General features: G+C 36.6%; 1 protein-coding gene across 1 annotated transcript in view; it reads left to right on the top strand.

Annotated features, from left to right (window-relative positions):
• Positions 1-13,791, top strand: part of lrrc1 (leucine rich repeat containing 1) — a 35,203-nt gene that overhangs the window by 5,020 nt on the left and 16,392 nt on the right. Inside the window, exons 2-4 of the mRNA XM_043234575.1 lie at positions 7,825-7,942; positions 10,143-10,221; positions 11,200-11,289. Coding sequence (XP_043090510.1) covers positions 7,825-7,942; positions 10,143-10,221; positions 11,200-11,289 — 287 coding nt within the window. The remainder of the gene's footprint in view (positions 1-7,824; positions 7,943-10,142; positions 10,222-11,199; positions 11,290-13,791) is intronic.

Genomic DNA, 13,791 nt, shown 5'->3' with positions numbered 1-13,791 from the left:
AGGGCTGTATGGGGCTTAAAGAATCCTAAAATGGACTGATGCCTGAATATTAAAGAAACTGAGGTGATGTGATAACAGGCATGCTTTTGTACACACACTGAAGCAATTTATATTTGAAGATTAATTACATTTTAATTTACATTTTTTTTGTCTTTTTTTTCAAATTAAACCATGTCTTAAAAATAATTAAAACACACAGCACAGAGTTTCTTTAAAAATTAATAAATAAAATTATGGATGTATTTGTTACACACACACACACACATAACTTTAATATATATATATATATATATATATATATATATATATATATATATATATATATATATATATATATATATATATATATATATACACACACACACACTCTGTATACTGTATATATAAGTTGTTGCTGTAAAAATTTGTTAAAATGTTAACAATTCAATTGATTCGCTTAAAATGTTTATTTTAATGATCAATAAAAAAATTATTATTAACTTGGAATTCTCAAAAAATGCAATACAGTGCACAGTAAATAGTTTGTTGTTAAGTTTATATAAAGTTTATAGAATGCTCTTTGATGAGTGTTGTTCTGTTCCTCACAAAAAGTTTCTGTGACTTTAGAGGGCTTGGCCATAGAGGTCATAATCTATTTATGATTTATAGAAAAGAGCAGCTTGAACAGCAGCTTGATCTAAAATGATGCATACCAGGATTGGAACAACAAAAGTGACATTTAATACACACACATGGACAAACGTATCTTTTTCCTTTTTTAATTTTAGAGCAAACTATTTCTTTAAATGTGCATGCTAGTGGAGGAATATAAAATAATTTGCATGCAATTTTTTCACACTATGATGTCCAAAATCTCTCCTTTTTTGTTGTGACTTTCTTTTTTGCAAGTTACCATGAAGGTCTTCAGATGATTTTGTGAACAATATTTGAGAAGCTGTGAGAAACCCAATACATTATTCATTTTTTGCATGGAACTCAAAGAGCGGCCACGCAGTGTTTGATGTCAGTTTCACACCATTCTCTGCTGGCTGTCCAACAGAGTTGTGAAGTTTGCCTGAATAAGCATAAGTTTTTAAGTTCTAAGTTTTTCTCTTCAGTCTTGGTTTAGTTGGTGGTAGTTGAATTTTTGTGTCAAAATAATTCTCAGAAGAATGTCATCGATGGACGCTAAAATCCTATTCAGACGGTAATTGTTTCTCATATGTATGTCTGAAAATAAATTTGCATATCACCTCAGTGATGGAACTTCTGGATTTGATTACACACACCTAAACCTAAAATAATCATTCATAAAATTGCATTTTTTAGGTTGAAGCGTATTACAAGAATGTTCACAGTGGGCTGTGTTTACATTAATGTCACATCATAAAAACATTTTTCTCAATATGTGCTAAAAGATTGTTATTCGTCATCTGCTAGGAAAAATTAATGCATTTTTAAAATAAAATAAGACAATGATAATAATTAAGCTTTATTAATACACTTTATGATAACACTCGCATGGTGTTTTTTTTGTTTTCAAAGAATTCTCTTCTTTGAAACAGTTCTATTTGTACAGTAAAAAAAAAACATGGCTGAAGGGGGTATCAAAAATGCATTTTAAGGTAAATTGTGCTTTGTTGGTATGGTTATACGTATATTTAAAAGAATGTTTAGAGTTAAAGGAATAGCTCACCCAAAAATAAAAATTTGTAATTTACTCACTCTTAAGTGGCTTCAAACCTGTATGAAGTTCTTTGTTTTACAAAGATACTTTGGGGAAAAAAAAAAGTTTGTAACCTGACTGTTTTGGGTCACCATTGACTTCCGTAGTATTTTTATTTTTACTTTCCCCTACTGTGGAAGTCAATGGTGACCCAAAACAGCCTGGTCACAAACTTTTTAAAAAAATATCTTCCTTTGTGTTGGACAGGGGTGAGAGTAAATGATGACAGAATTTCATATTTGGGTGAACCTGTCCTTCAAGTAAATATTTTAATTTTTTATTTTTTTTTTAAAACTAGACAAAACTATAAAAAAAGCAGATTTTGGCTATTTAATTTAATCAGTGATGAAAACAGATATTGGCAAAATGTATGGGCAAAAGTGTGAAAACCCATGTTCAGTATTCGGCCTTCAGTGCAGTGTTTTATTTTGTCTGACTTGGCCAAAATTTGTCATTTCGGTTAAACATAGTAACCGTAGTAACAATTTAATAGAAACATTTTAAGTTACTAATGCTTACATCTCAGTTATTTAAAAAGAAAACGAGCATAGAACATTTATCTATATCCATGTCTATTATTGTCTAGTTTTAATCAACGAACACTGATGACATTTCGTCTATTGTAATTTAGTCTATTCTATTTAATCCAGTCAATAGAGTAGAAGTAGCCTACTTTTATAGACAAAACTAAATTTTCTCTTAGCCAAACCCATTTCAAACAAGGTTATCTTATTACATTATTGTGACCTTATACACTCAAGTATACATCCATTCCAGACATACAAAAGATGCTCTAATTTGAATTTGTAACTTTTTTTTTTTTTTTTTTTTTTTAATCAACCAAACATGTTTGAAGTACACTATAACGACATGCGAGTAATCCCGCCCTCTCTAAAGCGCTACTAAACTACAGCAGAAACGTAAAGCGAACAGAGCCGTGCCATGCTGTACTGAACCGTGCCAAGCCGAATCATACCACACAAATGACGTTTGTTTGTTGTCATCTTCTAAATCAGTGGTTCCCAACCTTTTCTTGTTTGAGGCACCCTTGGAAAGCCTTTCAAAAGATCCCGGCACCCTTATAAGGAAATAGATATTTAAAATCTCCGTAGCTTTTTTATTATTATTTATTTATTTGTTTCATTTCGAGAGTTTGCATGCAACAACACCTTATACCTAGTCCTAGATGATATGAGAATACTGTTTACACTGATTCTGCCTTAATAAAAAAAATAGTATTACGATACAAATATGTAATTGTGACAAGTGTCAGATAAGATGTATTCTGAAAAAAAGGAAAAAATCAAAGAGGCTTAAATTAGTTTCTGATAGTTAAGTAGAGAGCGACAAACACAGTTTTAGCTTGTCACAAGAATTGCACTTGATCACAAATTTACGTGCACTCGTGCACGTGCTGCTTAATACAATACCTTCTGCCTCCTTTGAGTCACCAATCAGTACTGAGGCATGCTGGCGAGTGGCGAGTGGCGACTCGATGTGCGCCCTGTCCTGTACGTGTGTTATACGCGTCAATCCACAACCCTCACTGAGGAACGGGTGGGGTGGAGAAGGACTCTCCGCTATCTCGGTAGTCCCCTCCGTCCCTCCCCCTCTCCCGCCAAGAGAGAATGGCGTTAGTGCAATTTTTTCCCCGAAATTTTGGCGGCACCCTCAAAAGATCTCACGGCACTCCTTAGTGCCGCGGCACACCGGTTGGGAACCACTGTTTTAAATAATGCCGGGAGTGGGGCTTGAGGAAGTGACGTCGCCTGGAAAGCTTATGGAAGTGACGTGAACCAAGACGTGCGCATAATATATCGCTACATATAGACCGCCCAGCCCTAGTGTCTACATTTGCTTTTTTTTAGGTACAAGTGGCTCTATTGACTCCGTGCTGCTCACATGGGAAAAAAACATTAATAAATAGTGAGGACCACTGGTCTATCGGCACAATTCTAGTCCATTGTCAGTATTGCAAAGGTGTATGAAGCACTGCTCGCACAGAATTCAATTCATGGAGCATTCTTTTGATTGACGTGGTGAATTTGCTTGGATGACTTGTGTTTTTATTCACTATGTGGTAGGATTTGGAAGCACAACAACTAAACTTTTATCATTTTGAGCATCAGTCAATCTTATAGGCTGGTGGTGATGTTTGACACATTATTGTTCATTTACAGAAGTCTTCTGATTTTGTGGATTTTATCAATGCGATAACTGGGATGGATTGTGCTGGCCAATCACTGTTTAATCAACCTACTTTTTAAAAGCTTGAAACTAGGGTTTGGTGATTTATTTAATCATATCGTCAGCCTGTAAGATCACAGATAGACAGTGTTATCATTGGTGGGGATGGGTGGGGGTTGTTTGCCGCGTCTACGTGGAAGTTATCAATCAAAAAATCAGTCAAGGTGAAAATCGAAAATAGATTTATTTTAAAGACCAACAATTAAACACCAGATATTGGACATAAATGCGGTAAAGATAAAAAGTATTTTCAAGTTCATATTTTTTGAGTAATTTGGAGTTCAATTAAGTCATACAGTGCTCTCAGGACCGCGCGTCCCACGGCAAGCCCTGTTTTAGAATGATAACTTATTAACGGCATATTTTTTATTATAACAGTGATGAAGAATGAGCTTCAGTGTTTAATGTGCTGTAAAGAAAATGAAATGCTGATGACAGTGCATCAGTTTATCAACCTGCAGTTTAGTTTTAGGGTCCATTTTTAAAACGTTTTCAATAAGGAGAAGCCTCATTAATGTTTATGTGCGGTGCTGATGGGAAATAGCAGGACAATTTAGTAATAGCCCAGTAATAGGCTGCCTAATAATAATAATAATAATAAAAGTTTGATACATTAATATGACATTGAGCCTAATATCGTCTTTACTCTTGACCAAGACATCTGGTATCTTCAACACATCGTTGATACATGATACTATCGTCTATCGGCACAACCCTACTGGGGACAGCACTGAACCATGTACTGTGTGTGTTAAACATATTTTAGCATATTTTTTTACATTGCAATATGTATTGCTATACTTATACTCTACAAATGAGAGGAGAGCTTCTTATCCACTCCAGCAATGATCAGAAATGGGGAAAACTGTCGGTATAGATTGATAATGATAATGATAGTTTCAGCATATAACTCTTTGATTAATCACACAATCTGTCATTTAGTGTCAGTGTAAAAACTACTACTACTACTACTAATCATATAGAAGTCTAAGTCCTGATAAGCTCCTGGGCTCATGAATATTTATCACATTGTCTCAGAACTCTTAAACGTGCTTATAGGGAAATGTGGATCGCACTAGCTAATGATATTATCATTTCACGTGTTATTCCCGGCCACTATTGAAGGAAGCAGCCAGCAGGCGCCTCTGCTTGTTCTTAAAGACCGAGTAAAATTTCAGATGAAAAAAGCGAAACAAAAAAAAATGTAATTGACATGCAGTGCATGGTATGTAATGGTGGGTGATAGGACCAGAATTTTCATCATTCTTGTCACCAGTATCAACATTACAAACAAAGCCTTGAAAAAAAGATCAAAATAAGTAAACATAGGTAAACAGTTAGTGATGGGAAAACAAGCAGTAGGACTATAGTAACATTCTACGTATGTTATGTAATCTAAACGCTGCATAGTCTTCACTGTGTGAATCAAATGTATTTTGAGGTGATAGGACCAGAATTTTCATCATTCTTGTCACCAGTATCATTACTAGGATGCTACAAACAAAGCCTTGAAAAAAAGATCAAAATAAGTAAACATACCTGGTTAACAGTTAGTGATGGCAAATCACAACCTGCAGTAGGACTATAGTCTATATGAGCAATATTCTAAAGTAAAACTGCAACATGTAGACTAGAGTTTCAGTTAATTGTTTGTGCTTCACGAACGGAGATAACTGGAAGCAAAGTTTTAAAATTCAGAATCTTTATTACTAAAAGGAGCAATGTTAGAAGAAAAAAAGAGATTGCGTGAGATTTTATGAAGATAATGGAATCGATTTGAAGTAGTATACATGTTTATAAATTAATTTAAACGCAAATGTAGTCTTCTTTGAGCTGTGTTTTGATATCAAATATATTTTAAAATTCTGAGGTACTGCAAAAAAGGATCTAGTCAAAGAGCAGTGAGAGATTTTCTCTGTTGTTTGATGAATGACAGACAGGAGGAATATGGCAGCTTGCTTTCCAGATCAAGAGACTGAACATGTGTGTTCAATAAGATATCTGGGTACGTTCACATTGTCAGCTTTTGGGACTGCCAGCCGCATTTTCTTCACAGATGTGAGTCTCGAAATGTCCCGTTCAAACAGCAGCTTACGGCTGCGTTTAAGAATTTGGGGAGTAAAGCCTGTATTCCTTACCATTCCTACCATAACCATAGCAAGTTCTTTCAATAACCTACGGAAGCTTTGAATTTTGAGTGGAGAGCCGAGCATTTGAATCATACGCAGAACACAAAACTTGACGGGAACGGCTCATGTGGACAATTAACAAGATCTAAAACTTTCAGATGACACACAGCTAATTTCTCAGTCACTGTAATTAAACACATGAAAACGTGAAACACACGGTAGATGAGCGTTTGTGGAGCAGGCCGTCTGTCTTTAGCAGTGTATGACGTGACGGACAGCTAGTTGTTTAGTCCTGTGCTGTTTGTGTAAAATGCGTCTTTTTTTGGACCCTGGCCTGGTTCCAACTAAAACCATAAGATGTAATAATAATGGTGGACCGTTTTGCCGTTTCTAGTTTACAGTGAGTGTCAATGGAGCTGTACACACCGCAAGCTCTCAAGATTGCTTATGATAACGATCACTGGGGCTATATCCTCTAATATTGTTATCTAGAGCCAAGCGTGCTTTAGAGGATTGAGTTGAACATGCAGGAGGCACAATATAAGCACTTCTGAAGAGGTGATGCAGCAGGTTGTTTGTAACGGGCTCTGCTCTCCGTCTGACTGCGCTGATTTATGAGGTGCTTCGAATGCACTTTTTTCCTCGTGTCAGTCGCGGAGCCAGTGAGAGGTGGGAGGAACTGAACAAGTAGGTCAGGCAGATAGACATGAATAGCTGATTACATCACAGAGAGCCATACACTGAGCTGCTTTTGCCAGGCCACTGGACATTAGTAATTACTAACCTAATAAACTAGTTTAGATTTTTTTTCTGTGTGAATTGATTGTGGAATTTCTGGATGTGATTCTGTTTTGTAGAGGGGTGCTGCTTTTGTGTCTTGTGCTTCTAGAGGCCAGTGCATCGATAATACTCAAATGTGAGTCAGTAGAGCATCAGAATTACCCATAATCCTCTCTAAACACCCCCCCTGATTTGCATAGGCTATGTTAGGGATAGCATGCTAGCGTGCTGTTCTCACTATCTCTGCAGTAAATATGTACTATACAACTAAGCATAACGTATGGAACAGTTTTCATTCAAAACGTTAAATAAACTGAATATGTTTCATATTGCATTGCATAAAACATTTCCCAATAAAGCACAGTTTTTAATTCAGGGAGTTAATCATAGCAAATCATTTTAATCATCGACTTTGACATTTCAGAATGATTAAATCAATATTTTAAATGGTACAGAATAAGATTGGTCTGCTTGTTAGTTCATGTGGTTGGATAATTCACGTATCAGGGCTTCACCATAATGGTTAAATGGTTAATTGATTCATATGCTTATTTAACTAAAAATAAGCCAAGAGAAAGTCAGCATGCATGGATTGCTCAGAAGAAAACTTTTAATGGAGCAGAAAAACTATTTAACTTCTACGTTTGCTGGCATTTTCAGCACATCATTGTTTTTTATGTAATATGAGGATGCACACGGTTGCCAGGTTGGGAAGAGTAAGGCAAAGTAAACAAACACCTGTAGAGTTGCAGGTTGTAAGAAAAAATTAAGACCTAATTAAGAGGGAACGACCATACACTCTCCATTACACTTTTTGTGTACACGATTACTTTTTATGTGATTAAATACATTTATAATTTAATTACTGTGATTTAAATGTGCAATTACTAGCATCAGTCCTGAATGTGCACGACTTTTTCAAACTGCAGTAACAATTAATCGGCGTTTCTTGCTCTGTTGCAGCCATTTTTCAATTTGACGAAGCTGAGAAAACTTGGCCTAAGTGACAATGAGATCCAGCGGCTTCCGGGGGATATAGCCAACTTCAACCAGCTCGTAGAGCTAGACATCTCTCGAAACGGTAAGGAAACTTTGCTTTATCAGAACGCTGTTTAATTACTGTAGTCTGTGAGAAACTTTGGCCTCCCGCGTCTCGCCCTTCCAGCATACGCCCAGCATATTTCGGCAGCTGGGTTTCTGTGCTCAGCAATTACGTACAACCTTTCAGGCATCATCCACAGCAATTCCCAGCCTGGATCACAGCATATCCGCGCCCAAAATTCTGCTATTTTTACCATTTTTGATCAAGCGGCATTTTTAAAAATAGACTTCATGGTTTGTGGTGTCTTGTGGTTTTAAGCGACCCGTGTCTTTCTTAAACATATATTTGAATAAAAAAATATAATTCTGCTCTCATTTACTGTCTCGCATGTCTTTCGAAACCTGCCTGCCTTTATTTCTTTTGCTGTACAGTATGATATTTTTGTCTATATGTTGAAAGTCTGGTTTGCTGTTTTACAGTCAGGTTTGGTGAATAAATGTATTGTATTTTCATTATTTGTTGTACTATGCCTTTTTAAGAGTGCTTTTTGTGTTTACACACTAACTGTGAAAGATCCTCCCTTATAAACTGACGTTATATTGTAGTTGAACTCTGATCTCTCTTTTTACGGTTGACACATAAATGATTGAAATACTGGCTATCTTGCTGTCTCTGTATCTTGTAAGTAAGCATCTGAAATGGAACCCTCAAAGATTTTTGGCTCCATTCGCTGCCCCAAATGATATACAGTCATGTTCTACAAGTAAAAATGTAATTAGATTTCTCCATAAGGGAATTGATTTAATATTTTTTTGTTTATGTTAACTTAATAAAGACAAACCTACTGTGAGCTGCTACAAGGTTCTTAAACAGCGGTATGTGGTTTTGCTGAAACCATCAGCTAGCGTTACTCGTTTTCAAATAAATCGTGTTTAACAGCAGAATTTGTGGTGGAAAAACTACATTACCCAGAAGTGTTCAATAAAAGAATTGTGATGAGGAATTGTGGCAGAAGAACATTTAAGTGGCGTGACCACTCCAGTGGAATAGAAGCAATGTAAATTTCCCTATGCTCTCATAATATGTTAGTATATTCACCCACTTTTTTTAAAGATGTCTATCACACTCTATAGCACTCCTCACAGGATAGGCAACTCGCAGCTAAATCCATTAGAGGTTTGCATGCGGCATGTACAGTGTAGGCCACAAACGAAAGTCTACATTTTAGTACCTCTCCATGTTAAACTGGATAAATGTAAATGAATTAAATGGTACCCTGGCTACCAGCCGAAGCCTTGGTTATTAAATGAAATCGCAGTTGTTCCCTCTTCATTAGAGATTTTTTTTCTACAACCTGCATTTCTACAGGCGTGCTTTATCTTATACACAGTGCAGCACACACCATATTAATTGTAAAATCTTTTATAGCTACCTCCATGGTAGCGTTGGGCAGTTATGCTCAATTTTCACACCATCCCATCTTCAGCTTGTGAGATCGCAAATACACAATATTGTTGTGCTAATTTATTTAATGTTAATTAAATGAAATTAATTGTTAGAAACAGCCTAATGTTTTTAATACGACTGAATTTGTATATAACATAAATTAATAGAAACATCCTAAACTACTAATTATAATGCTTACATTTCCTTAGCTGTTCAAGAAGTAGCTACAGAAAATGAGCGAAGAACATTACTTGACCGAAGGGCATGACAATATTAGCCTAGCGCGAGTTTAAAAACATTCCCGTTATGAACAGTGAAGCTACACCGCATGATGAATAAATCTCTTTTCAGTGCACTTTTCTATTTTCAATGCACGTTAATCTTGCATTAGAAGCCAGACTCGAACGAAATTCCGTTGTTTCAGTGATGCCTCATTCTGAACACATCTGATTGGCCATTGTGCTCAGAAATGTTTGATTGGTTATAACACACAACACTGTAAAAACGTGGAAAAAGTAATGTAATACACCAAGTTAGGTGATGGGCAATTATAAGTAATGCTTTAATATCATCTTGCATGTTTTAGTAAAGGTCATACGGTTATAAACTGTGGTCAAAGGAAGGCTTCTTCTTATAGGCGTCTCTGCCCTAATGTTTTCCAGTAATTCCTTAAATGCTGTCTATGAGCAGCTCTCTAGGTTTTGGTACAAAGCCATTGTTTTGAATATAGCAAGGGTTTTATTGTTGTAAGTGGATTAAATCTGTTTCCTCTCTTTTTTTTTTTTTCCCACAGACATTATGGAACTCCCTGAAAGCATTTCATATTGTAAAACCCTCCAAGTAGCAGACTTTAGCGGAAATCCTTTGACAAGGTAAATGCATTTCAGCATTTGCGCGACATTCTGATCCTGTATGATTGCTGACGTGTTTCACAAAGCTCACCGTGTGGTGAAAAAGTGCTGAAAAATGTTTACTACAGTTTACGTTTCACGTTATATTAAGCGCAGTTTTGTTCGATTTTGCTATTACCCTTAATTGTTTCAGTAACACTTCAATATAGAAACCTATTCTCAGCATTACCTATTTTGCTTATTAGCATGCCTATTAATAACATATAGGCTGTGTATTAGTTCGCATATCCTGCATGACCATATTCTGCATCCCTAATCCTACCAATGCATAAACATAACTACCACGCTAATTATAAATAAGCACTACAGTTTTTTGGAGAAAAATGTTACTTGATTAATAGCAAGAATTGATCTTTTAATCCTTAAAAGACCTTAATTTCTAGTATAATTCTAATGTAATAAAAAGGCATTGCATCTGTGGTTGGCTTGTAGCGAAATTTACTATTTATTTTTTAAGAAGCAGTTGTAGAGTAACTCCAACACGTTCAGGTTGGTATTACAGACACACAGTCATTTTTTCTTTGTGTATCTTGTGGTGTGTGTGCATCGAGGCTGGGTGGTTCTTTAAACAAGTTTTAATTGCACGTCTAATACACCGCAAATGCATTGACGGCATCTCTGCGGTTTATTGACGATATCCTAATAGCTGCGTTGTGCTTGACAGGTCATGCGTTATGCATTAGCACTGGATCCACTTTGGCCCAGTTTGCCAATTTGTTCCCCCAATTTGTTCCCACCATATGGTTTAGTTTTAGTGTACTGGCAGAACTTTCTTGTCAGCAGTTATTTGTTTTGTTTTATTCATGTTTTATACAACGGCGAGTGTTTTCTTGGCACAAGCGTGTTCCGTTCTTTACCTGTCCACCAGAGCAGATGCTCTTTATCCGTTATACTCTTCTGACATTCCCCTGACTTTTACGTGTTTTGGTTTTGTTTCAGATTGCCAGAAAGTTTCCCAGAATTAAGGAGTTTAGCATGCCTTTCCATTAATGACATTTCTTTACAAGCACTTCCAGACAACATTGGAAAGTAAGTGTTTTTTTTCCCCTCCTCCGTTGTGCATCTTTCAGCTGCAATCCAGTTCGTTTTTATGTACTCTCCTTTTATTAGACCAGATAATCTGGCTCTTTGTTTGCAATATTTAGAGGGATGTTTTATGATATTAAGAGGGTTTGATCTATGATGATCTCATGTGAAATTTGTTCGCTGTTGGAAACTGATGTAGACAGTCTTTGAGTTGAACTGAATTTATTTGCTATATCCACCCTAGTCGTGGCATATTTCTTCTCTGTGTTTTAGGAAACTTATCAGCATCTGAGATGGTTACAGTAATAATTATGTCATGACTGTTGCTGTTATGATAACTGAAATTTCATAAATCTGGTCTAATTTCAGAATAATTATTTCACTTTTTCAAAGTGGAGCACAAAAAAAGCCCAGTAGCAATAGCCAACAATTGTATGGCTCAAAATTATGTTTTGGGGTCCATTTTAAAAATCATTAGGACATCAAGTACAGGTCTTGTTCCATTATTATAAACTTCCTACCATAAATATATCAAAACACATTTTTTTATTAGTAATACACATGGCTAAGAACGTCATTTGGAACCTTCTCAAATCAATTTTCTCAATCTTTATTAATTTTTTCCCGCACCCTTAGATTCTAGATGTTCTAGTTGCATCTTGGCATCTCCTAACATAGCATACATAAATGGAAAGCTTATTTAATCAGATTTCAGGTGATGTATAATTCATAAAACCGACCCTCATGACTGATTTTGTGGTCACATTCAAACTCAGGGACGTTTTAACACGTTCACTGAGACCGAGAGAGTGTTTTTTGTGGTTTAGTCTCTTGCTGGGTTATTTCGCTGACGAGTACTCCATGACATAGTCTATCTCCAGGACGACATTGTTTCTCAAAAACACTCCAGCGAGCACGCGAGCGGCTCGGCCTGTTATTCCAGTGGATTGTCTCTCTAGTAACTTGGACTTTTTCAGATTGAAATCTGGGAAACGTTTTTTTTTTTTTTCCCCATGTTGTGCGATTCCAGGGCTTTCTTCATTTCCTGTGTAATTTCCTCTTCCGTGCCTGTCGTCTCTCTATCCCGCAGCTCAGTGGCAGCCTTCTGCAGTCTGAAACGTCAGAAAGTGCCTAGAAAAATAATTCAAATTCATTCATATGGCCAGGTCAGTCCTTTTATAACCAGTGACTTTTTTACTGTTGCTGGTGCGTCAGATGGATAGATAGATAGAGAAAGGAGATTGGTTTAATCTGGCTCAGTGTGGCTCCATGGAGAGGACGGAGGCAGAATGATTTGGACAGGGAGGAGGTCTTTTTAAGTGAAAAGATATTTTTCTGGAGATCAGTCTCAGAGTGATTAATACTGCCCTATGATCTTTTAGCTGACTTCTCTTATTGCTTTCCTCTCAGTTATCATATACCGTAGTCAGCTCAGACCACTCACCTGTATTGACAAACAAAAACATTGATGTTCTTCAATGACAGGTTTTTTATTTTAGGGTTTTTTTTTTTTTCCCTGACCGACGGCAGACAGTTATTACTGCTGTATATTTAAAGGCTTTAGTTTGTGGAATTGAAATACTCCATTCGCCACAGCGTCCAACAGTAATCCTCTTTTATTTCTCTCCGTTTTCATTTCAGGAGACAAACCTGATTAATGTCTGTGTGACTTTAGCTGTCTCTGCAGCCTTGAGCTCCAGACGTTTGAAAGCACGTTGAACTCTTGTCCGTTCTCCGGGTTGATTAAATTTTCGTGGAGTTACTGTGACAAATAGTCCTCGAAAGCAAGCTGTGCGCGTGACTGACGGAAGCCGTCGGATAGCCACACGACGCTGCTTTCATCTTACCTTTTTTTTTTTTTTTTTGTTTTGAATCCGTCTACAGAGAAATCAAACCCTTGATCGCTGGAAGTCGTTTTTCTAGAAATACGAGTGGTTTTATATCTCAATGACTGACTAATGATCAGTTTGAATGGAGTCAATGCCCTTCTGTTACATAATTTGGTGTAGTTATTGTTTTTAAAACCGTATCAGATTTGAAATAGCAGAAAGTCCCTGGAAGCCCTGATATAAATAAGCGGGGATGTCAGTGCCCATCTGCGAGGCTTAGAGCAGTGAGCATGCGCTGCGCCGTCACGCTGAGCTCTCTGGAAGATTGCGATTGCTATCTCAGGATGTGTTCTTTCCACATCGCCTCGCCCTTCACCGCCGGCGGATACACCAACCTTATCTCAGTGCGCATTACTTTTGAACAGAAAACCAGACATGTCCGTGAGAAGTATGCTTTTTAGTCAAAACATTTGAATGGTAGCGCTTCCATAAAAAAAAAAATTCTTCAGTACAACTGTTTTCAGCATTGATAATAATCAGAAATGTTTCTTGAGCAGCAAATCGGCTTATTAGAATGGTTTCTGGAGTAATGACGTTTTACAATATTCAAATAGAAAATGGTTATTTCACATCATGGTCCTTTTTTTCGATATTACTTTGTTGGTTGCTGTTACTT

The sequence above is a fragment of the Puntigrus tetrazona genome, unplaced genomic scaffold (assembly GCF_018831695.1).
Source record: "Puntigrus tetrazona isolate hp1 unplaced genomic scaffold, ASM1883169v1 S000001170, whole genome shotgun sequence".
NCBI lineage: Eukaryota > Metazoa > Chordata > Actinopteri > Cypriniformes > Cyprinidae > Puntigrus > Puntigrus tetrazona.
The sequence above is the reverse complement of the archived record's forward strand: the minus strand, read 5'-3'. Positions and strand labels throughout refer to the sequence as shown.